We start from the raw sequence: 26,582 nt of genomic DNA, 5'->3' as shown, positions 1-26,582 counted from the left end.
ATGTGGCCTAAGAATATCAATGTCTTCAACTTGTTGAGTTATAGGGAAGAAAGATGACATAAAAGTCATACACACTAGTAAAGTAAGTTTTATTTGGGGGTGGGCCTGTGGGAAGGGTGAAAGGTAGGAAGTCTACCAGAGCTGTGCAGAATATTTTGAACCTAGTTGATTTTTGTAGTTTTACGGGCCATGTCCAGTGGTGCTCAGAATGTCATACTCCTGGCTTTTTACTCAGGGCTGGGCTCTGAGAACCATATAGGGTGCCAGGGATTGAGACCAGGTTAGCTGTGTGCCAAATCATTTTAACTGATTAAGTGATAGAGTTCTAGTGAACTAAACCCTTGATGGTTAAGAGTCCTAAGGATAGGGGTGGAGTGATAGTACAGTGGGAAGGATGTTTATCTTGCATGCAGCTAACGTGGGTTTGGTCCCTGGCATTACATATGTTCCCCCAAGCACTTCCAGGAGTAATTCCTGAGTGCAGAGCCAGGAGTAACCCCTGTGCATCATTGGGTGTGACCCAAAAAGCAAATAAAAAAGAATTCCAAGGACAGGACTGGAGCAAACAGAGGATAGGGTGCTTGCCTTACATGGTGCTCACCCAGTTTTGATCCCTGGCACCCTATGGTGCGGAAAAAAAAAACAAAACAAAAAGAAATACAAAAGAAAACAAAGAATCTCAAGGAGGGACATGGAAAAGAGATAATATGGTGGGTAGTGTGCTTGCCTTGCACTTGACCAACATGAGTTTTATCTCTAACACTGCATAGGCCCCTGAACTCTGCCAAGAGTGATCCCTTACTACTTCTGCGTGTGTGCCCCCACCTCAGTTCCACTTCACCACCGCCTTTCCCAAATATCCAAGGATATTAAGGAATAGGCTTTTAAAGTCTTAAATTTCTTTTTGAAGATAATTGGGTAATGATACTTAAAACCAATTTCACAAACTCACTAAGGAAATCAGTATGTTTATGCAGTCAGTACCTTTATACACTGCAATGTGATTTTAATTCCATGAGGATTTCAAATATTATTAGTAGGTGTCTAATCAGTTACCTGCATGAAAAATTATTTCATTGCCTATACGTGCTGTATATCTAAAATTCTTCGTTCTGATCTGTAGTTTGAAAATCAATATAGTCATCAAAACTGACATTATGATGAAAAATATTCCATACTCCTGTGCTCAAGATTAGCAATATAAGGATTGATCTAGAATTAATCTTACTTAGCAGTTTATATATCTTAGACTCTGTGCATACTTGCCAACCTCCAGTGAGGAGTTAGAACTGTTGAAGAGCTACCAAACCCTGCTCTTGCCCCAATCTTCACCAAGTAGCCACTTTTATGTTCCTTGGAAAGCTGGGGTGGGCAGAGGTCAGGGACTGAGTAGACTGGTAACGTACTGGCCTTATGTGTAAATGACCCTGGTTCAATACCTGGCACTGCATCAGGTCCCCTGAGCACTGCCTTGACAGATTCCTGAGCAGAGAGCCAGGAATAAGTCCTGAGCACAGCTGGTGTAGTCTCCACTCTGCCCTTAAAAATGAAGAAAATAGTATTTCTGGAAAAAAAATTGTGAGAGAATGATTTGGGTTTTGTTCTTGGTTCCCTTCACTCTAAATTTTATAACCTCCGCTTAGAAATTTGAATCCGTCTATTATAGGATCTCATCTTTATAATTTCTTTCCTAAACTTCCATCTCGACATCTTAAGTACAGTATATTCTATGAAATAATCAAGTTCTTAGAAAAACTGAAGAGAAAACAGGACAAGGTCAGACATAATTGAGTTGAAAAGCTGTCATTCCCAGGCACTATTTAGATTATTCCTTTTACTCTCTGTAAAAGGAGAAAATAGGGGCTAATCGATAGAGAACATAGAGGGAGGCAAATTTCAGCCGAAAAGAAGAGAATTCTCAGTGACTGTAACAACCAAAAGTGCAATGGAGGCCTTTGTTGTAAGGAAGCGATTGTTTGCAGAGAAACTGCTGTCAGGATTAATATTGGCTTGAAGAGATTTATGGACTTTAAAAGAATCAAGCAGACCTAAATATTGTGTCACGTAGGAATTGTTCTGACCTTGGGCAAGAACATTCACTTTTTAAAATTTCCTAACTGTGTGACAGGGATAATAAAATATAATAAAATATCTCATAGAATAACTATGAGGATTGGAAAAAAAAACCTGCTTCACTCCTATTTTAGGCCTTTAATAAATAACCCACTTCCAATTGGAATAAAGCCTTTTTTGGGATACAGGGTTATACTATTTATTTTAAAGGTCCATTCTAAAGTTGACATTTGATCACAGAGTTTTCTTTTGAGTAAGTATTTGTATATGTCTGTGATTCTTATTGTGCAAAAATAAAAATTTAAATTGTAAGAGATTTACTAAATGTTCCTATAGTGTACTGATCATGCTTAATGCACATTTAATACAAATGTTCTTCAGTTATGGCAACTGTATGGATAATAATCTAATACAGTTTATACAGTGCTTGTCAGTAAAACTGAAAATTCAGTATTGGTTTCAATAGAAGCAATGTACTTATTTTAATTACTTCCTGTCTGTCTTTTTTTTTTCCTTTTTGGGTCACACCCAGCAATTCTCAGTGGGTTACTCCTGGCTCTGCACTCAGGAATTACTCCTGGAGGTGCTTGGGGGACCATATGGGATGCCAGGGATTGAACCCCGGTCGGTCACGTGCAAGGCAAATGCCCTACCTGCTGTACTATCACTCTGGTTCCCCATCTTTATTTTTTTCAACTCATACCATAAACTATGGGCTGGAGTGATAGCACAGTGGTAGGGCGTTTGCCTTGCACGCAGCCAATATGGCCGACCTGAGTTCGATTCCTCCACCCCTCTTGGAGAGCCCGGCAAGCTACGGAGAGTATCTCGCCTGCAGGGCAGAGCCTGGCAAGCTACCCATGGTGTATTCGATATGCCAAACACAGTAACAGTTGTCACAATGGAGACATTTCTGGGCCCGCTCAAGCAAATCCATGAACGGGAGGACCGTGACCGGACCCTGACCCTAAACTATACTACATAGTTTTGCCTCACTAATTTTAATGAAACCTTTTTATTTGGTCATTGCTTTTCTCTGAAAAATTTGGTATATTTGGTATATTCTTCTTTTCTGCCTAAATTCATCTTTCTAGACCTTTGTAATCTCGCTCATTTTATTTCCCCCTGTATTTCCTTTTTTTAAAAAAAATATAACATGTCATTAGTTTATTTTTATTTTTTCCCACCGCCTTTCTGTTGCTGATGTGCTGACTGGGTTCACACTGAGGTGCTTTCATGCGTGGTCGTGCCACATCGCTCAGCAGGATTTGCTCTTAGATACTTGTAGTGCTGGCATACATGCTTGCCAAGGGTCACACTCCTTTTTATAATGCTTCTCCATACCTGACCAGGGTGTGACCAGAAAGTGCTGGCAGCACTGGGGGTTTCAGGTAGTGGAGCTCTCGGCTCAAATAAAAGAGCCTCTAGAATTCTACTTGGCAGCTCTGATCTTGGGACACAGTGCATGTGGTGCATGTGGGACACTGGGCATTTGAACTCTTAACCATATGCTTGCAGTGCAGGTGTGGTGTATTGCCTGGGAATGACATTACAGATATCCAAGGGGCTCTTCATAGAGTAAAAATTCCTCGCCATGCCTAGAATAAATGATTTGTATCACACATTCTGGTCTCTGAGATTGCCTGCCAGTCTACAAACCCTTACCAGCTGATGAGCGCTTGGAGCACCTGTGCCACAGTGTAAACCATCTAAAGCACAATTAATGAGCAGTAACTGCCAATGCCAGGGAATGATTTCTGACAATCTATTGACATTCTCAATGAGATAAAAAAATTGTTTTTTTGTTACAATAAATGAATCAAAATATATTTTTAAAAGTGCTACAAGTCCACTAGTTTGGCTGAGTTTTGGGTTTTTTCTTTTTTTTCCATTTGGTAGCAAAGCTGTTGATTAAGGAAGTAATTTACACTCATGCATAGTCTCATTTGATCTCAGATAAGCAGTTTCATAGTAGCACTGTGATGTTTTTTTCCTTATTCATAAATTCTGAAATACTTGCAGAGTTGTTTAAAATGCCATTTCTTTAGGGCCAGAGAGATAACAGCCTTTTCGTTGCATGCAGCAAACCCCACTTTGATCCCACATGGTCCTCTGAACATCTCTGGGTGCATCCTTGGAGACTGCTGAGCTTCACTGGGTGTGGCCCTGGAGCTGGGGGTTCCTGCCCCCCTCCCCCCCGCATGAGCACCATCAGGATGGTCGATCCCCGCCACCTCATCCCACAGTCCAGACATGGACACGCCAGCACTTTTGGCCAGATATTTCCCAGGAGTGAGGCCTCTGGACTACCTTAGGATCCACTTCTGCCCCCGCCTATCCCCCTGCCTCCACAGTGTTTATTCTAAAAAGTACTGGAGGCACCTGGGGAGGTAGCCCAGCAGTGGAGCACTTGCTTTGTTTCTGTGAAGCTCTGGGTTTGATTTCTGATTATCGTGAAATAAATATTGTAATATTAAATAAAAATGTAACAAAGGATGTTGTTAAGTAATGAAAGGGAATGCTTTGAAAGACTTAAAGGCCAGGGTTGTACCTCAGGGGAAGAGTAAATACATGTGTGGGCCCTGGACTTGATCCCCAGAAATGCCCAAAATATTGAATAATAAGCATAATATACTGCTTCAGTGCTTCATTTTTCTTCATTATCATAGGATATAATTGAATTACACTTGATAATTATTTTAAATGATTGCAAAGCAGTTTTAAAATGTATAAGGTTCTGTGTGATATATTTAATAGGACTGTTATATTAACAGAAGACATTTGAGAAAATAATTGCTCTTAAGTATATCAGCTAATTAAGTAAACATTATGCAAATAACTCACACTAAATGAATTACTCAAAAGTTGACTGAGAACACCAAGTTCACAAGACAGATTTGGCTATTTTTAAAAAATAACAATTTCATTATGAATCCTCCAAATATATTCCTTGGTATTTAAAGTTGGAATATTATAAACAGTATTTCATAAAATTTAACTTATTTGGATTTTACATCAGTTCTTTTTCTGAACTGCATAATTTTATATATTAGGGTCAAAATGTGTCTATTAAAATGAAAATTTAATTAAAGTTCTGTTTTGAATTTTCCTCTTTTGAGACCATTTTAAGATCATCTTTTTTTTTTTGTCTTTGAAAGAGTGGAGACTCCTTGCTAGTTTCTTTCATTTATTTTTATATAAAATTATCCTATCTTGGAAAAATATTTAGAGATTGTTGTAGCTTACTTTAGATTGATAGCAACAGCTCTTTATTGTCAAGGTTTCATTCCCAAAGTATTCAGGATTCTCTTTATTCATAGTTCTGCTTATTATTTATCGATTCTGAGTCCTTCATTTTAATAAAAATGTACTTTGCTTTTGTATTCCTTTTATTGCTTTTATTCCATTTTGATAGTGAATGTGGCTCGATAACAGATATTCTTGGCCTAAAAAGCTATGAAATGTATATGTGGAAGATCAGTGTAATTAAAAGTTTTGAATAGGCTCCAGATTAACTCCCACAGATTTTTTGGATGAACAGCTGGTTCGGTTTGACCATCTGTGATTACTGCCCTTTATAAAAATAATTTTCTTTCATTTGACTCATTCCTAGTCTTTGTTTTTTGTGTTTAATGTGTTGTAAATCCAGCCTTATTATGATGAGCTTCTTGATGGAAAAATAATGATAAATATCATTATTTGCATATTTTAATAAAATGTGGAAGTTGAGATTATGTATTTTAATTTTTATGTAAATTTAAAAGGTACATAATTAGAACAATAGAATGAATTGTTATATTCTTATGACCAAGCGACAGCAATTTAAAACTCATAATCACATATTTCTTCTCCTTTTCTTTTTGGTTTTGTGGTCATACTTGGTGGTTCTCAGGGTTTACTTCTTGCTCTCTGCCCAGGGGTTACTCTGATGGGCCTTTGGGGTGTGGTGCTGGGGAATAAACTTACCATGTGCAGGGCAAGAGCTTTACCCACTGTACAGTTTCTCTCACTTTGTCACGTATAATTTCATCTATACTTATACAGCTGTGGAATCTATCAGATGTCGTATCATTTTATCCAAAAATGTTCTTCAGGGCACTGTTGACATTTAATTGTCAGCTGGAATGCCTGAAGCTGAAGAACCTCGTTGAGTGACTAAAAGAAGTAGGTAATAAAGAATCTTAGAAGGGAATGTGAATTTCTGCGGGTAGTTCAAAAACTTCACACAGCAACTCGATGACTAAGATTCTGCAGTGTGCAAAGTGCCCTCACCCAAGCTCCACTGTAAAAACCCTGAGATGATCCCATTTCTCTGATCTTCTGTGCAAATTTTTATTTCAAGTGATAAACTTTTTAGCTTGCATGATGCCGTTGCTGTGTTAAATGGATTTATAATTCCTTGTAATGCCTAATGATATTTAGCACCACATTGAGCAGTAATGAGCTTAATGATGAGGCTGGAGTGGAAAAACATTAGTTTTATTGGTTTATCAATTGAGACACAGTAGCTGACAGATTGTATTACCTATCTAATGAGTAATATTTGGCAAACTTGCAAAGATTAGTTGTCAAATGTAAAATTCTTGACTAAAACTCAAAACCAAGTAAACCATCCATCCTTTTGCTCTTAATTCTGTTCTTACTGTTCCCATCATTTCATTTCTGTGATGACAGAGTTGGGAGCGGGGGCCACACATACTTGCTTGTGAACTTAGCTGTGGTGTGTGGGAAATCACAGACTTGGTTGCTGTGCTAGGGATCCCAAATAGTGGGCCTGCTGGCACTGCACTAAGACTTGTGCAGCAGTGCTGGGGTTTGAATTTAGTCTCATTGGTCTCCTGTTTCCTAGGCAGGCATACTGCTGTCCTGATATCCTATTTTTGTTGTTCTTGTGTTAGTGGTGCCAGGGATCAAATCCAGGTCCTTAAGTTGACGAGGCATGTGCTAACCCTCTGAGCCACATCCTTCACCCAGCCTTGATTCTTTAGAAAATGGAAGACATGGTAAAAATCCTTCAATGAGGTGTCATTGAAAGTCACAGTAAACCACTTAATATTCTAGATTAATTCTGTTTATTTTCTCATTTCATTTTTGTGATCTATGATCTTCCTGTAAGGGTAACTTATGTTTGGTTTTCCCAGATATGGAAGGGGATAAAATAATAATCGATTGGTGCTTTTGTCTTAAGCTATTATTATTTATTTTGAGATATTTATTTGAATATTAAAACTATTATTGAGTTATAATTTTGCTAATAAGTACGACCAAAATGAGCTATATTTTGAAACATGTAAGTACAGTATATCTGGCTAAATCACAATTTTATTTTCAAAGAATGCTGAATTTTCAAAAACCTTTCAAATTCTATTAGTTGAGAAACAGTTATAGTTTTACTAAGTATTTGAACTAAGCTTTTCCCTTTTAAGTGATCATTAGAAATTGGATTAAAGAGTCAGTGATCTTTACAAAATTAGAGAGAGAAAGATATCCATTGTGGTAGACTGATTAATAGTCCCCCAGAACCTGTGAATGTGTTAACCCACCTGATAAAATTGCTTTGTAGACAAAATTAAAGATCCTAAGATGGGAAAATTATCCTCAATTTTCTAGGTCACTAATTTTCTACTTATGCCGCTACAAGGACCAGTGACAGTCTGCATGTTTTTTTTTTTTTGTTAACAAAAGGTTGCAAACGATTGATCTAGGTGGTTCAGTTAATCCTAAGGGTCTTTACTAGAGAGACGCAAGAGTGTCAGAGGCAGAAAAGGATATGACGGGTCTTTGCAAAAGATTTGAAGATCCTATGATGGTGTAAAAGTACAGGTAGAGGCCAAGATAGCACACTTAGCAGCCGAAAGAAACCTGTAGGAAATAGATTTTTCCTTAGGGCTTCGAGAAGGAATGTAGTCTTACCAACACCTTGATTGTAGAACATCTGGTTTCCACATATAAGATAATAAATCTGTTTTTATGAACCTCTAAATTTGTAATCATTTACTTCATTAGCAATGGAGAACTAATATAGTCATGTTTTTGCCATTGATATTAAAAGCATGACTTGCAACAGATTTTTATTTTATTTTTCCCTAGCAGATTTTTAAAAAATTTGTTTTCTTTTGGGAGGTTTTGGAGCCACACCCAGCTAGCTCTGCTCAGAGCTTACTCCTAGCTCCTAGCTCAGGGATCACTCCTGATGGGCTCAGAGGACTATATGGGGTGCCAGGGATTGAACCCTGGGTTGGATGCTTACAGTATAGCTCTCTACCCACTGTTCTATCACTCTGGCCCTATTATGTTTTTTCTTAAGCAACTTATTCTGTAGATACTTGTATCCTGCACCAAATTTGTTTGTTTTCTCTTATAAATATAAGATACTTGAATTCCATGGCTGAGAGTACTTTCTGATAATTTTTTTGTGTGCTTGAAAGAATGATGCTGTGATTCAGAAAGTTGCTTCTTATTTTCTGCTTGTACAGATTATAACATTTGCCAATCTTATGCATCTATTATGTATTCATCATTGTTATACATGTGTAGGTATGTATACATCTATATCTGGTTTGTATTATTTGATGTTAGCTGTATTTTATGAGTATCCTGAATATTCCTTGGAAATAAATTCTTATTTTTGGGGGTGTAAAGCTTCATTTCTCAGCAGGATTTAAGTTTTACCTTCCACTTCTATTGTTAAGGAAGTAAATCATGTGTCTTGTTTGTTTGTTTTTGGAAAATGAGTATCTTAAGGCTTTGGCAGATATGATTTAATTGGAAGAAAAATACCTTTCATAGTTTAGAGATTTAAGGTGCACTTTGAAAGACAATATTTTTTTTGTTTTTGGGCAACATCTAATTGTATTCAAGGTTTATTTCTCGTTCTATGCTCAGTGTTCTCTCCTAGTGGTGCTGAAACCATATATGGTGCCAGGGACTGAATCTGGGTTAGCCACACATAAGGAAGTGCCTTACCCACTGTACTGTTTATGCAACCTGAGTAGATTTTTTTTTTTTTTTTTGCTTTTTGGGTCACACCCAGCAATGCTCAGGGGTTACTCCTGGCTTTGCACTCAGAAATTACTCCTGGCGGTGCTTGGGGGACCATATGGGATGCCGGGGATCGAACCCGGGTCGGCTGCGTGCAAGGCAAATGCCCTACCCGCTGTGCTATCACTACGGTCCCTGAGTAGATTTTTTTACAGTAGTTGGCGAATATCCCAAATGGAGTACATACTGAGAAAAGGGGCAACTATGTAAAAACCTGGACTGAATTATGGGGGCTTAACAGTTTGGCTAGAAGATTTTTTTAAGGGTAATGGGGAAGCTATTCCTGGAATGAAGTGAAAATGTGCTTAGAGACCCTTTGTTCCTCTTAACTAAAGGTCCTAGACCATGGGGCAATCAGGATCACCTAGATGCATGGCACATAGGATCAAGCTGAAGGTTTTGCATTTGTCTTGGGAACTATGTAATCCACTGAGCCATCTTTTGGTCCTTTTCTGACTGGAAACTCCTAAGAGCAGAGCTCTTTGAATTACTCCATTACTTGGCAAGGAAGCCACTAAGCCTTCTTTCAAGCCCAGTATTTCCATGTTCGTAGAATTTTATTTTAAATTGGTGAACTAACTGTTAAATTATGATAGATTACTTAACTATCAGTTTTTAGATGTCTAGGTTCTAAGCTCTTTTTGGAAACATCCATTTTGCTGGTTGGTTGGTTGAATGAATGCTGACCCATAGTTTTCAAAGAAAACCTAGTTGTTTTCAATATATATCTCTATTTTTACTATATTGATATATTTTGAGAGATTTTCATCAGAATGGTTAAATCAGGGAGATTTAGTACAAAGAAAACAGCTGACAGGGCACTTGTATTGCATGCTGCCGACCCAAGATCTATTCCCAGCAACCCATCTGGACCCCAAGTTCTGCAAGGAGTGATATCTGAGACAGGAATACATCCTAACATAGCACTGCCAGTGTGGTTGGAGGGCAGGATGACACCCAGAATGGTTAAATAAAAATACTTTGATTCTTAAAAAGATGAACTTCAGGGACCAGAGAGATACTATGGCAGGTAGGGTGCTTGACTTGCATGTGGCTGACCCAGGTTTAATCTTTCTGCACCCCAAAGCGTAACAGAAGTGAACCCTGAGTGCAGAGTCAGGAGTAAACTGTATGAATAACTGAATGTTGCCCCCAATTTTCTTTTCAAAAAAGATAAACTCCAGTGCTTTGGATCTGTATGTGCCAATTTCCCAGCATTGCACTGTAGTACTGTCCTCCCGTTGTTCATCGATTTGCTCGAGCAGGCACCAGTAATGTCTCAGAACAAATTGTGAGACTTGTTGTTACTGTTTTTGGCATATCGAATACATCACGGGGAGTTTGCCAGGCTTTGCCTTCGGGCAAGATACTCTCGGTAGCTTGCCGGGCTCTCCAAGAGGGGCAGAGGAATCTAATCCAGATCGTCTGCGTGCAAGGCAAACACCTTATCTGCTGTGCTATCACTCCAGCCCAATTTCCCAGCAATATATGTTAAATGAAATACTAACTTATTTTGGTAATTGAAATTTTTTTCTTCATGATTTGAATATAAATTTGTTTTTGTCTGTCACATTCTTGGATATTTACATTTTCTTTATATACTCCAAACTTTTTTTTTTAATCATTTGAATGTTCCATATTCTGGTTGTGAAAGAGGTACCTGAATCCTGGAGAAATAGTACAAAGAAAGCTTAAGGCACTTTCTTTGCATGCTACTGTCCCTAGGTCAAGTCCTGGTACTGCGTACAGTACAGTTCCCCCATCTCTTCCATGAATAATTACTGATCACAGAGTTAGGAGTAAACCCTGAGCAGTCCCTGCCACCCTCCGTGTCAGAAGAGTCATCTGCAACTTTACTTATCATATATTGTAACTTGTTACTATCTTGGTGATTACTGTTTTGCTCCAAAAGTGTAAAACATCTTGTGATGTGAAACAACCATTGAAGCTTGATAACTTGGTTTATGAGTTGATATAATTGTTATAATTACTCAACTTGCTTTATACTGCTAATAAACCAAACAGAAAACACTTTCTGTTTAGTTTATTCTGCATGCCTATAAATATGAAATAATTTTTTTACCCAATAATTCTGTGCATAATTTCTTATTTAAATAAAATACATTCTGTGTAAAACAGGGACCTTAATTAAAAGTAAGTTTTAAAGAAACTGTAAATATTTAAAGTAGGGCATTTCAAATATTAAAAAAAGTGTAGAAGATCAAGTAAAAATAGAAGGACAAATCACTTTTAATCTGTCTGATTTATCAGATGTTAACATCCTTGCATATATATTTCAGACTTCATCGCTACATTAAAAATATGTGTAATTCAAAAATATTGAACATTTTAAATAAGGCTAAAGTTTTGTTTGATGACCATCCTCAGTTTCACTGACCTCTTTTAGAAATATAGATATTCTATATTCTATATTCTATATTGGGTGTGTATTTGTACTTTTTGTTTTTTATTTTTATTTGCAGAGATATATGTGTCATTCTATCCCGTGTTCTTTTTTGCTCAATAATTTTTGACAAATAGCTAATTTGAGATTTCTGCCTCAAGTTCTTTCAGTTATTATCCAACATATGTTGTACTACCTTTCATTTATATTCATGCTAATTCACTTTTAGGTTGTATCTATTTTTTAATTTCCCAATTATAAATAATTCAGCTACCAACATTATTGTCGATAGGTGTTGAAATTGCTTGACACAGGACACATGGTTTATATTGTCAATTTGCCCTTGGATCAGTTATCAGTTATCAGTTATCAGTGAATACATGTAACATTTTTGTGTGTGTGTATGTCATTTTCATTTTTAATAAAATTCAGGTTTGTCATTTCACTTTATAGATCACTATCACTATCACCCTGTTGTTCATCGATTTGCTTGAGTGGACGCCAGTAATGTCTCCATCCATCCCTGTCACGTGCTAGTGTAGCCTGATGGCATATTGGGGGCTTTTTCAGGGTCAGAGGAATAAGGACCATCATTGTTACTGTTTTTGGCATATCCAGTACGCCACGGGTAGCTTGCCAGGCTCTGCTGTGCAGGTGGGATTCTCTCAGTAGCTTGCCGGGCTCTCCAACAGAGATGGAGGCTTTTGGGGAAGCCTCTACTCACCTTTTACAGGTGTTCCCAGTCAGGCATATTTGCAGACAAGATACTCTCAGTATCCTGCTGGGTTCTCTGAGAGCAAGAACTAGACAATCAGAGGTTGTACGACCGCATTTACTTCCAGGAGCTTGGTTTTATAGTCTCTGGATCTTGGCCGTTGATATGGTTACACGGCAGTTGTTGGGTGTAAATGTCTAGCTACTGGTGTTTGCCACTCACTGCCTCTTTTGCAGACCACAACACCCAAAAGGAGAGAGAGAACAAAAGGGAATGCCCTGCCACAGAGGCAGGGTGGGAGGGGGGGTTGGGGGGTGGGGGGAATATTATCCATGGTGGTGGAAAATGGGCACTGGTGGAGGGATGGGTATTTGATCATTGTATGACCGAAACCCAAGCACAAAGATTTGTAAATCTACAACTGTACCCCATGGTGCTTCACTAATAAAAAAAATGTCTAGCTACTGGAAGATGGGGGATCTGGGTGGAGGAGGCCCAGTCCCCATCCGAGCAAGCTTGGAGATCTCAGCGACGGGTCTCGCACACCTGGGCTCCTCTGCCGGTTCCTTCATGCGTGAGGCTCATCCTAACATGTGGAGAGTGGTCTCAGCATGGCTGAAACTTGTGTGGCTGTGGCTTTTCTTATTTTATAGATAAGGTGAAAAATTTATTGATGGGTTATGTCTGTAGGTCTTAAAAGAGGGGGGTGGGGTCTGTACCTGGAACAGCAGTCTTGCTAAGGATCTGAAAATTTTTGTTGCTTAATGCATGTACCAAGTTATAGCAGCTTGTTTTTATTGCAGCCAAGGAAAAGAAGCTATCTAAATGTTTACCAATAGAATCTATTAAGTAAATTATACACTTATACAATGAAATGCTATGCTGCTTAAAAAAGATAAAAGAATCAGAAATATAGTTCCCTTAGTAGAGTGCATGCTTTTCACATATAAAAGCCTGGTTTCCATCCCTCACATCAAAAACTAATACAATAACAAGGATCAAGAAAAGCCTTTATACTTTGATATAGGGAAATTTTAAAAATATATTTAAGTTGAAAAAAACAACAGAGGCAAAGTAAAGTATTATACTTGTGATAAAAATGGCTGTTTTGCAGAAGAAAATCATCTCTGAAGGGATAAATAATAATGGTGATTACATATTTGACGGAAAGAAATTGTGCAAATGGATAGACTCTCTGGAGACTTTTATTTCATTTGCTTTTAAAATACTTCCTTATGTTTGAACTCCTTGAGCATGTTTTTTTTCCCCCTCTGAATATAATCTATCATTTTAATATAATTCCTGTTCCTTGTACTTACAAGTTATTTTAAAATTTCCAATGGAAAAATCATAAATGCTGTATAAATCTTCCATAAGAATTTTATGTTGTACACTGTTATTAACTTAAACATAATTGTACCACTGGCTTTTTTTTTGTTTTGTTTTGCTTTTTGTTTTTTGTTTTGGTGCAAATGCATAACTGAAATGGTTTCTGTTACCTCCTTCCCTCAGCCACTAGCAGCCATCACTCAGCTTTGTGATTCTGATTACTTCTGGTTCTTTGCCTGAGGGGAATAATGCAGTATTTGGCACTCTGTGTCTAACAGTTTCATGCGGCATTAGGTTCTCCAGGTTCACCCATATTGTTGCACATCACAATTTTCTTTTCTTTTTCTTTACTTTCTTTTTGTTTGGTTTGGTGGCCACAACCAGTGGTGCTCAGGAGTTACTCCTGGCTCTGCATTGAGGAACCATTCCTGGTGGGCATGGGGGACAGAATATGCTGGAGATCAAACCCAGGTTGATCGCTTACGGGGCAAACACTTTAGCCACTGTACTCTCTCTCCAGCTCCAGGATTTCCTTTCCAAAGGCAAAATATGCTTCTACTTTATGTGTATACTACATTTATATATTCATAGAAAATGTATGAAAGATGGGACATATTCACATAAGGATACCTTTTACATTAATCCATTTCACTTCTTCTTGAACATTATAAATCATGCCACAGAGAACAAATCTTTTGACTTCCAGTATTTGGATATATATTTGGACGTGGCATAGTTGGATCTCTGCTTCTCGTCATACAATTTTCCATAGTGGCTACACTTTTGTTTTTCCACTGTAGTGCATAAGGGTTTCATTTCCTCTACACCTTCACTAATACTTGTTATTGTCTGGATTTGTTTGTTTGTTTTGTTTTTGTTTGGGTCATAGTGTTCATTTGTTGGGCAACAATTGGCAGTTCTCACAGGTAGTTCTGATATTTGTTCTCTGGAGGGACCTCTGGCAGTGTTCTCTAGACTTCATGTGGTACTAGGGATTTGAACTAGAATCAATCACATGCAAGATCTTTAGTATTCTCCCTGATACCTGTCATCATTTTAACAGGAGTAAGGAAATAGTGGTAGCTCATTATGGTTATTTTTTTGAGGGGGGGTTGCTTTTGGGAGGGGCTTATTTGTTTGGGGGCCAGACCTAGTAATGTTCAAGGCTTACTCCTGGTTCTGCACTCAAGAGTCACTCGTGGCAGTGCTTGGGAGACTATGTGGGATACTAGGAATAGAATCTGGGTAGGCTGCATGCAAGGCAAGTGCCTTACCCACTGTTCTATCTCTCTGGCCCAGCGTTACGGTTTTTAATTGGCATTTCCCTGATTGAGATGTTGAGTATCTTTACTCATACTAACTGTTCATTTTATCTTTTGTTAGAGAAGTATAATTTTAAGTTTGTTGCCCAATGTTTAATGACTTAATTTTATTTTTGCTATAGGGTTTAGGAGATTTATTATGGACGCTAGCTTCTTACCAGATATGTGGTTTGTATGTTTCTATATGTATGTTTTACCATCCCACTGGCGTGTCTCCCTTGTCCCCATTCCTGCTTCTTTCACTGCGCAAGGAAGTTTGATATGTTCTCCTTGTCTAGTTTTTCTTTTGGAGTCAGTACTTTTATTGCCATATCTAAGAAATTTTTACTAAGACCATTGCCTCTTGCTTTCTTATAGTGAATTTATAGCTTTATTCACTCATATCCTTAATTCAGTATGAGTTGCCCTTTTATTTTTTAACAGCAGGCATTAATAAAAAACAGAATGTAAGATCATTTATTTTTTATGCATGCCTCTTAGTAATTTTGGATAGATAGACCTTAGCTGTGTTAGAATAGAAGCACAGTCTTGCATTGCCTCCATTCCTAAACAAATGAGTCCCTTTTCTTCAGAGCAAATTTTGTCTCTATGAGAATTAATGTATTATTTAGCTTTTCCAGAGTATCAGTATTGTAAGTGTATCAGTGGTGATTATGGGTTTCTATACCATTGACTAACAGGCCATGTTCTCTAAAACAGTGTGTTAGGGAATATATTAGGTGAAATAATATGTTAAAAAAAAGATATGATGCATAGGAATTTTCTTCTCAAACTTTCTTTTTCAAACCCTTTTATGATATGAAAAATAAAATGACTGCATGTCTGCTAAAACATCCAAAACTCCATCTTATTCGTGTTGGCCTTTTAAAATGAAAGTGAACTTCTTCACTTTCATTATAGTTCCCCTTTATTCTATTCTCTCTCCATTTCTTCCTGTCAAGATTAGATTTCACCCACACATTAACAAACCGATATTCAGTAAGGACACATAAATGCATATGTATGTATTATGAATATGTGTATTACTGAATGTATTGTATATCACTTATATATAAGGATTTTGATATACAGAAGATACATAGCAAATTATCTTCTATATAAATATAAAATATATGTAATATATTACTACATATTATATGTGTGTATGTATATATAAAACCAGTTTCTTTTTCTTTATTATTTGTCGAATCACCATGAGAACAGTCACAAAGCCTTTCAGCTCAAGTCTCGGTCTGTTATACAATGATCAAACACCCCTCCCTTTTTCAGTGCATATTTTCCACCACCCTAAGAACCCTAGTATACCCCCCATCCACCCACCCACCGCCTGTGTGGCAGATTTCCACTTTACTCTCTCTCTCTCTGTGCTGATCACATTCAATATTACGACAAAAGACCCACCATTGTTATTTGGAATTTTCCCCAACATTCACACCTGCCATAAAGACATCAATAGAAAATTTGTTTTCTGTTGTTCATTATGAAGAGCATATGATGTCCTGTGGCCTCAGTAGCGGCCACGTGAATTTGAGTTTCTGATGTTTTACAGCCGGTAGGCTGTTTGCCTTACGTGCGACCAACCTGGCCGACCCGAGTTCGATTCCTCTGCCCCTCGGAGAGCCCGGCAAGATACTAAGAGTAACTTGCCCGCCCGGCAAAGCCTGGCAAGCTACCCATGACGTATTCAATATGCCAAACACAGTAACAGCAAGTCTCATAATGGAGACGTTACTGGGCCCGCTAGAGCAAAATCGATGAACAACTGTAGGACAGTGCTACAGTGCTGTAGTAATAAACCTAGAGGGATTACTGCCAGGAGCCCCTGGGTTCCGAGATTGGTATGTGTGCCTCTGGGTTCATGGTCGGTCAGAAGCCGGAGGAGGCGTTTGAGGGTGGCAACCCGGAGCATTGCCATAGCGGGGAGCAGGGCCGATTCCCCCCCCCCCCCCCATCCCATGAAGCCCCACGTGCCTTGTCAATGCAGTCTCATACCTGGTTGTTCATTAGGATCTAAAAGATGCAGGCCACCGTGTCGCCACCACAAAGGGGGGACAGGCAGAGGGACAGACACCCTTCCCCTCCCAGGGCAGCATAGCACCATAGTGAAATACACAGTCCAGATGTATTTCAGTTGGGCATTATCTTTTGTCCAGATTTTCCCACCACCATACAAGCCTGATTTTCAGGGAGAAATGCTAGATCATTTACTTTTCATTGATCACTTTGCATATCAGGAAATGCCGTGCGGCCGTATAAGTGGTCGTGCGGTTTGGAAAAAAGTCCCGGTACCCGCATGCCAGAGCCATGCTTGTAGAACCTCATGGTCACCGGGATTCCATCTGGAGAAGGCGGGGAGACAGCACCTACCCCATCTGGAACCTCCCGGTGATATTGGCTCTGTTCAGGGTCTGGAGCATTCTCCAGGAGCTGTGGAACCCTCCAGCCAGAAAAACCAATTTCATATTGAAAACAGTTTAATTGTGCCTTCCAGTTCAGAATGCACAAAAAGGTAAAATGACAGTAGAAAGTAGAAAGTTTTAGAACTGAATTTTTATCCATTTCAAGACTTCCAGATTAGCTGTGTAAATACCAGTTAGGTCATTTTTATAAATTAAGCCCTTAATAAGGTTGAATGATTTTATAAAATCAAAGACGCCATTTAGGGCCTACAGAGATAGCACAGCGATTAAGGTACATGTCTTGCATGCTGACCCTGGTTCAGTCATGATACTGCATGGTCCCCAGCACTTCTAGGTGTAACCATGGGGGCCTCCACGCACCACTACTTGTGGCCTTAAAGGCCCCAGAGCATCTCCAGGTACCCTGGGTAGTTCCCTGCTGGCCAGGAGTGCTGAAAGCAAATTTGCTTGGAGCCCCATGCTGTTTGTCATGCCTTTTGCTTTAACAGATTTCATAATCAACAATAATACATGCTATTCTAAATTTATTGTTAAGCAAAACAGTGACTGCATTTCTCCTGTTTCAAGTAACCAACTGATGGAGATTTTTTTCAGACTACATTCTAGTGAAGTCAGAAATGAAAGTAAATGAAACTCTATTGTTACAGTATTTTCTTACGTTTTGCATGCTTTAGTTGTACTCTGCTGTGAGTATGGAACTGAAATAACATCTTTCTTATTTCTTGTTGAAAAATGTGTATTTCATGAAAACGTTTTAAGTAACATTTTACTAAATCCTTTAGGTCTTTGTTCTCTACCTGCTCTATCCTTTATCAACAGATGTGCGTACAGAACCACAAAACGCATATATACGTATTTTGTATTTTAGCTTGGTGACTGTACTTTCCAAGTCTGAGCATTGGAAGTGGAATTCTTGCCAGAGATAGGGGTTGAGGACACACCTAGTGGTGTTCAGTGACTCTTCTTGGCTCTTTGCTTAAGGATTACTCCTGACAGTGGCACCATATATGGTGCCAGGGATTGAACTGGGATTGGCCGCATGCAAGCCTTACCCCCAATATTCTCTCCCCTGCCCTGAAAATTCTTAAAATCTGTGTAGACGCATTGAAAATTGGGCTTAGAACAAATTTTATATTCAGCAGACCCAAAACACCAGAGGAAGGATTCTGAAATATTGAAATCGTCAGTCATAGAATTTTAAAAGGTTGTTTTACTTCTGTTATATGGAGGTAGAAAAATTAAGGTCATTAAGCAGTAATTGCAATAGGTCTCCACGCTTTTTTTTTCTTTTTACTTAACAGCTGTGCTTGTTCTTAGCTGTTGCATTTGTGAGTGAGTGTGTATATGTGTGTTCATCCATCCGTCTGTCTGTGTGTACTGTGCTTTAGATGGAGGTAGGCCAGAACTTTCAACACTTCACCATGGCTCTGGCCTGTTCTCAGCTGACAACTCCATCATTTTTAATCTTTATTATGTTTAATTTTGTTGATCCCATAGGACGCAAAAATAGGAAAGCAATAGCAAGACATCTGGTATGAAAAGTTAGGTTATATTTCTGACTTAGTACTTAATAGAGGAATGTTTTTGAAATGCCTTTAAAAAGCCTTTGCAGAGGTCATTGTTTTTACTTTTCTTTGAAGTAGGAAGTGCTTTGATAATTTCCACAGGTTATTATTCGAGTTAGCAGCAATTTTCTGCTTGTCTTATTCTTCCTGAGAAGCTGTTCTTCAAGATTTGAATAAACTGAAGTAACTAATGAGAATAAAGGAGATCAGTGATATGCTTGACATGTTTTTAAAAAGTAAAGTCGCAAGTGTTTATTATAATATTTCATTGGGAATCCAGTTTTAGCTCTTCATCCATATTATCTTTAATTCCTGTTTTTCAACAAAGGACATAACTCTCTACCTCTTTAGAGATAACTCAGAGGTATGTGGGTGGCTTCTGTAATTTGTTGTTGTTGTTTCTGGGGTACACCTAGCAGTGCTTGGGTCTTACTCCTACCTCTATACTCGGGGATCACTCATGGCAGGTTCTCAGGACCATATGTGGTATCAGGGATGGAAATAGTTGCATGCAAGGGGTTGGGGGTGGGGGGAACACTGAATTGCGATATCAACATCTAATTCAAGGAACATTACTATATGATATCTAATTTGACTGGGGGTGGGGATTTAAGCCATATGGGGAAGCTTTTCAGGGACTGCTCTTGGTTCTGTGCTCAGTGGTCGATCTCAGCTGTATTGCGTGGGACCACGAACTACTTGCTGTTGGCAGAGGGGGTAAGGGGGAGTCCCCTCCAGTTATCTTCTTTAAGCAGACAAGCAGGCAGTACCACTATTGCTTCAGTGATTATTACCACTACCCACCCCTGGACATTCTAGTGCCCTTAGGGATGTTACAACTCACTTAAATTGGAAAATACCTTTCTAAACTAGTAATCCCAAGTTTCACTTGCTCTCATCCTGTGAATGAGTAGTTTTGGGTCTGTTACATAGTGACATAGAATTTACCCCCACCAAACCATCTATGATTTCTTTTGGGGGAATTTTAAAATTATGAATGTAATTTTCTTTATAGTGAAAAGTTGCCATTAAAAGACCTGTTGTAAGGAAAAACATTTAGTTACCCTCTATAGTTTGATTTATTGATCCTTGTGACCAGTGGTACAAACAATTTAGGTTATTGTATTTGCTTACGTTGCAGTGTTTTATACATTTGATCATTATATTTATTCAGTAAACAAGACATTTAATGCCTTGGCAGTGTAGAAATATCATTGCTACTGAAAATTATCTCTTGGGGCTGGAACAATAGTGCGGCAGGTGGGGCGTTTGCCTTGCACGTGGCTGACCCGGGTTCGATTCCCAGCATCCCATATGGTTCCCCAAGCACTGCCAGGAGTAATTCCTGAGTGCAGAACTAGGAGAGACCCCTGTGCATTGCCTGGTGTGACCAAAGAAGCAAAAAAAGAAAAAAATTATCTCTTAGAAGATTTGAATTTATTGGGACTGGAGAGATAGCACACTGGGTAAAGCAGTTGCTTTGCATGTGACAGACCCAGGTTTGATCCCTAGCGTATGGTCCCCAGAGCACTGCTCAGACTCCTGAGTGCTGTGCCAGGAGTAATGCATGAGCACTGCCAGGTGTGCCCCCCCTTCAAAAAAAGGATTTGAATTTATTTGGTCGTTTATTTGGGAGTTTTATGCCACACCTGGCTTCATTCAGGTATTACTCCTCGCTCGTGCTCAGGAGTCATGCCTGGCAGTTGCTCAGGTGATCATGGGTGATACCAGGATTGAATCCCAGCCATCTGTGTGCTAGGCAAGCACCTTTTCTGCTGTTCTATCTTTTTGACACTTTGCACTTATTATCTGTCCAATAAAAAGACCCACTGTGCTGAGATCAAGCCAAGAGGAGCCTACACAAACTAGAATTGCTATGGAGATCAGTGTCCATCTTCAGTGTGGGACACAGGAGTGCCTGAACTGTCTGTAATTTCATGGCTCACATTGCAACTCATTATTTCTACACTATGCTTTTATTTTTTAAGGGGGGGGGGTGATACACCCAGTGGTGCTTAGGACTTACTCCTGGCTTTTTGCTCAAGAATCACTTCTAATGAAGTGATTCTTCTGATGCTTGGGGCATCATGTGTGATGCCTGGAATTGAATCTGGGTTGGCTGTTCACAAGGCAAGCACCTTAACCCCTGTACTATGTCTCCAGCCCCATGTACACTATGAATGTTATGATGGTTCTGAAATAGCTTGCATAGCAGATTTTCTTTGATTCATGATTCGAACATAAAACAAAAAGCATTGCTTCAAAATGCATTTTAAGTATTATTTTTACCGCCTACATTTTCTAAGTGCACTTACAAACGTTCTATACGTAATAAAGCCTCTCCGTTGATTTAGAGTTTCAAGGTTGTGTACTAACCAGATGCAGAGCATCTTTGATAAAATAAGAACTGGAACTTTTGAATATTTAGTAAGTTAAAAATATGGCCATACTGTAAAAGATCTTACTGGTTGAAGTATTGAAGTATTGTCACAGAAGAAATGAGACCAGTTTACTGTTACCATCAACAGTAGTTAATGTTATTGTTCAATTGAGGTTTGGTTTTAAAAAAAAATATTGCAAAAAAAAGTTCCATTCATTTTTCATATTATCTTCACCTTTAAATGTATTCTTAGGTATAACACTATGTTATCAGTAATCTGTTTAAACAAAACAAAAATACAAAATGCACATAAATTACTATATAAATGAGGAAAGTAGTAACTCATCTTTATTATTTTGTAAATTAAAGTTTATGTGAAATAATAGCACTGTAGCACCGTAGCACTGTCCTCCCGTTGTTCAATGATTTGCTTGAGCGGGCACCAGTAACGTCTCCATTGTGAGACTTCTTGTTACTGTTTTTGGCATATCAAATACATCACGGGTAGCTTGCCAGGCTTTGCTGTGTGGGCAGGATACTAAAAGATAATATAATTTAATATGTTATGAATCAAGAATAATCATTAATTTTCAAAACATGTTGATTTTATGATTTAACTGGCATTTAAGCACCAAAGAAAGGTTTTTTTCTTCTGTTTTTTTGATACCCATGTCTTACCCCTGGCTTTGTTCTCAGGGTCATTTTTGGCAGTGCTTTGGGGATCAGATGCAGTGCCAGGGATCACACACAGGTTGCAACATGTAAAGTGAATGCTTTACCTCCCTCTACTATCTCTCCAGCCTCAGATTTTTTTTTAATGTACAAATTAAAAAAAAACACATTTAAATTTATTAGCTAGTTTTCAAAACAGTTAAGCCTGTAAAAATGTATAAATAGATGGGATTACAACACTGTTACTATTGTAGTTTTCTTTAATCATCTTTTCTATAGGTAAATGATTAGCTGTAGATTTATTAAAATCATAAAAATATTCAAAGTATTTGATTTTAGGAAAAACTGAAAATTCAGTTTTGGTGATTATAGATGAATATTATAAAGGCAAGTTCACATATATCTGGGCTCCTAGAGGAAATCATCACTTGAATATCAACAATTCTCTTTTATTTCCTTTAACAGAAAAAGAGTTTGTGGACACAACACCACCACAGTAGTCTTGAACTGTGGTGACAGTTTGAGATTGTAACTGTCACAAACTGAAGAGTAAATATTGGTTTGAATTACCAAAGTCATGAAGGGACATGGAGGAACGTTGTCAGGACTTACATGTTATTCACCATCAAAGGGAGAGTTTCCATGGCAGTGTTTTTGCAACTCTGGCTCTCCATCACACCTATGGGGTTCCAGTAACAATTTGAGATTGTTTGGGACAGAATCCAGACTGTAGGCATTTAGATAAATCTTGGAGTAGCTAAATTTGAAGTAATAAATTTCACAATCTTTGGTCAAATTATGTTATTTTCTAAGTGCATTTTCTTTTCTTTTCTTTTTTTATTTTGGTTTTGGGGGCCACACCCAGCAGTGTTCAGGGCTTACCCCTATCTCTCTGATCAGGGATCACTCCTGGTGGGGGGAGGGGAGTTCAGGGAATCATATGTGGTGCCAGGGATTAAACCTGGTTGGCAGCATGTACTATCTCTCAGGCTTTCTAAGTGCATTTTATTTATTACTGGGAGGAGTGCTTGAGCCCTACCCAGCAGTATTCAGGGGCTATTCTTGAAGGTTCTGTACTCAGGAGTGACCCTGATGGTACTCAGAGGACTGAGTGTATGTGGTGCTGGGAATGAAACCAGGGCCACAGCCAACACAGTTGCCTTCGAGGTGCCTTACTTCCTACACCTTCTCTCTTGCCCCTGTCCGTTTAGTAGAAATACTAAATTTCTACTTGAAGTTTAGTATTTTGTACAATTAGTATGTCTTTATGAACTTGAGAACTGGTTCAGGCTATAGAAATTCTGTTTGAATGTAAAGTGACTTTGGAGGTATATAGGTTTTTGCTTTTTCCGTTTTGATTTGATGTGGGTTTGGGGGCCACCTCTAGCAGATGCTCAAGGCTTCTGACACTGTGCTCAGGATTCACCCCTGGTGTTGCTTGCAGGAAGCATAGGATATGCGGATTGGCAAGAACTGTAAACCCTATAGTCTCTTTGCCCCCTGAGATAGTCTGAATTTGATGACTATTATTTTGTTCTTGATATTCATATGTCTCACTCTTCAAGGATTAATTCTGAAGTTTTTGTTCTCAAAATATTCAACTGTTCTTATCTAGCTCTTGAGTAAGAAACTTATATTCGGGAATAGGAAATTATTTCCAATGTTTTATAACCACTTTATAGTGTATTTAAATACTGAGTTGATCTATGTTTCTTTGCAGAAAGAGCTATTGCAAGACATGAAGTTCGAGAAATTGAACAGCGACATACCATGGATGGCCCTCGGCAAGATACAGCTTCCGATGAGGAAGATGACATGGTGATCATTTATAACAGAGTCCCCAAAACTGCAAGCACGTCTTTTACCAATATTGCCTATGACCTGTGTGCAAAGAATAAATATCATGTTCTTCATATCAACACTACCAAAAATAATCCAGTGATGTCACTGCAAGATCAGGTAATATCACATAAGGAATATGTAAAAGTTTTCAGACACTTTATCACTCAAATTTAGTCTCTCAAAGGACAGGGTATTTTCTGGGATGTGGATGGTCATCCTAATGAATTCTGAGACTTTGGAAAAGTAATCAACAAACTTTACTGTAGTTTTATATCCTTCACAGTTACTTCGTTCATTTCCTTATAGAAAGTATATATTCACACATTTGTGAATTGAATTAATAGCTTGAATTTTTTAACATTTATACTTTTTATTTTAATACCCTTTTAAATAATAGGAGATGTCTAGCAATTAAAATTATTATGTTGTCTCAGCTTACGATAGAGTAATCTTTATTTGATGAGTGCCTATATTCTATCTGGGTCACGTTGCGACTAGACCATGAATGTCATTCTAATTAATAATTTATATAAATATTAGATGTAAACTCCTGGAGAAACAGGGATTGTGGGTTCTAATTTCAATATAATCTTGCCTTTTAACTTGTGGAATTTTAGATAAATATTTAAGTAGCTAATTGTGTACGTGTAGGGTGGAGGCAATTGTACCTTACCCAGCATAGTCAGGGCTTACTCCTGGCTCTATTCTGAGGGGTGCTTCTATTGGGAAGATGAAGATACTTAGGGACCAGATGTCCTGCTGGAGAACGAACTAAGATAAGGTGTATGCAAAGCACGACTCCTATCCTACATCATTTCTCCGGCCTCTGGCTAGGTAATTTTATAATGTAATTTTAAGAAAAGTAGAGGACATTATCTGATGAAAAAAAGTTCACTCACCAGTTCTGCAGTAGTAGCATAATATATTCCCTTAGCAAACTTTGAAAGGTTGGAAATTGAACAGGACAAGACGAAAATGTGATATTTGAAATAGTATTCAATATCAAATATATTGGGATACTCTTATTAGAAACATTTTAGTTGTTTTATCATTAGATGATATTTATTGGGGAATAGTGGGAGTTTTATTGTTGCAGAATTGACTCATCCCATTGTTTTAGCATAACAATGTTATGCCATTATTTACAATGAAGCAAAATAATAACTTTGATTCAAGGGGTTAACTTTCGCTTTTTTGCTAGAGAGCTCTTGTGAAGACGAATGCTATATGGCATCGTATTCTTGGCTCTCTACTGTATTCTCAATTACTCTTTTTATAGAACCAAAAATCCACATCCATGTGCCAAACCAAATAACTTCTGTAAATGAGAAGAAACATAAGCTTATTTAGCTAAGTGGGTAATAAACACTGTTCATTCTGTAATACTGTATATCTCAAGGGCAAGTCCTGAATAATCAGGTTCTATACACCATGTAGTAGATTTTAAATCTATTTGCATGATTGCTTTTAAAAATATTTAAGAGAAACATTTTTCAATGCTTTTATAGTTATTTTAGATTTCTTTAGAAGCAAGATTTTTAAAGAAACTGTTGCTCATATTGAGCTTGCCTCAATTTTGACTTATTTTATGTCCAGCAATACAAAATTGTCAGTCAACATAGAGTCTGACACTGACATCCGCCATTTCTTTTTATGAAATATAAATCTAAAGAAGCTCACCTACATGACATTTGTACACAGTATATACAGTGGTACATTTTCCTGGTTGCATTTGCCCGAGAGAAAGCTTCTGGTATTTAAAATTAAAAAAAAAAAAGATAATGTGTTAGATATACGTGAGAAGGGGAGGGACATCCATCAGAAGAGAAGTATGTTATCTTAAAAGCAATTGGATCACATGATAAATAACATTTAAGACATGTTTGCGTGAGCTGGAGCAATAGCACAGCGGGTAGGGTGTTTGCCTTGCACGTGGCCAACCCAGGTTCAATTCCCAGCATCCCATATGGTCCCCTGAGCACTGCCAGGGGTGATTGCTGAGTGCAGAGCCAGGAGTAATCTCTGTGCATCGCCAGGTGTGACCCAAAAAGAAAAATAAATAAAATTAAAAAATAAAATAAAACATGTTTGTGTGCTACAAAATATTGGAGTAGGCTAAATCATTTGCAGGTATGCTTCAAAATATCAGCTGGTAGTTTCAAAACTGGTCTTAATTAGAAATGGCTTGTATATATCAAATGTTCTCTAATATATTGTTTTCTGGTCTCATCTGTATAAAATCAGTGCCTCAAACAAGTCACAGTTACTGCACAATTATTTCATTCCTTCTCTTTTCATGACACATTAAACAACATTTTAATTTCCATTTTAGTAAGCTTCATCTAAATGGAAAATTTGAAAGTATACTTCATGCTTTAAAAATTTAAAACTATATCCCAAACCCCGTTTTGTATAAAATACCTGAGTTTTAATACTGTAGTGTTGTTGTCCACCTATACTGCTATTAGGTGCTCTGTCACTGTCCTCCAGTTGTTCATCGATTTGCTCAAGCAGGCCCAGTAACGCCTCCATTGTGACAATTGTTCCTGTGTTTGGCATATCAAATATGTCATGGGTAGCTTGCCAGGCTTTGCCTTGTGGGCGAGATACTCTTGGTAGCTTGCCGGGCTCTCCAGGAGGGACAGAGAAATCAAACTCAAATCGGCCATGTTGGCCGCTTGCAAGGCAAATGCCCTACCCGCTGTGCTATTGCTCCAGCCCATTAGGTGCTCTATTATTTAAAAATGAATTAAATTATATCTTCTTTCTTTCCTAATAGTTTATCATCAATATCTGACTCAAGATACTTAGAAGATTTT

At 38.1% G+C, this 26,582-nt stretch overlaps 1 protein-coding gene across 2 annotated transcripts in view; it reads left to right on the top strand.

The window, feature by feature from the left end:
* Positions 1–26,582, top strand: part of HS2ST1 (heparan sulfate 2-O-sulfotransferase 1) — a 145,608-nt gene that overhangs the window by 82,991 nt on the left and 36,035 nt on the right. For both annotated transcript variants that reach the window (XM_056123676.1, XM_056123677.1), the window contains exon 2: positions 23,642–23,880. In XM_056123676.1, the coding sequence (XP_055979651.1) occupies positions 23,642–23,880 (239 nt within the window). The remainder of the gene's footprint in view (positions 1–23,641; positions 23,881–26,582) is intronic.

Source organism: Sorex fumeus, unplaced genomic scaffold (assembly GCF_029834395.1).
Source record: "Sorex fumeus unplaced genomic scaffold, SorFum_2.1 ptg000047l, whole genome shotgun sequence".
In the NCBI taxonomy this organism is placed as follows: domain Eukaryota; kingdom Metazoa; phylum Chordata; class Mammalia; order Eulipotyphla; family Soricidae; genus Sorex; species Sorex fumeus.
Note: the sequence above shows the minus strand (reverse complement) of the source record. Positions and strands in the feature narration are given on the sequence as shown.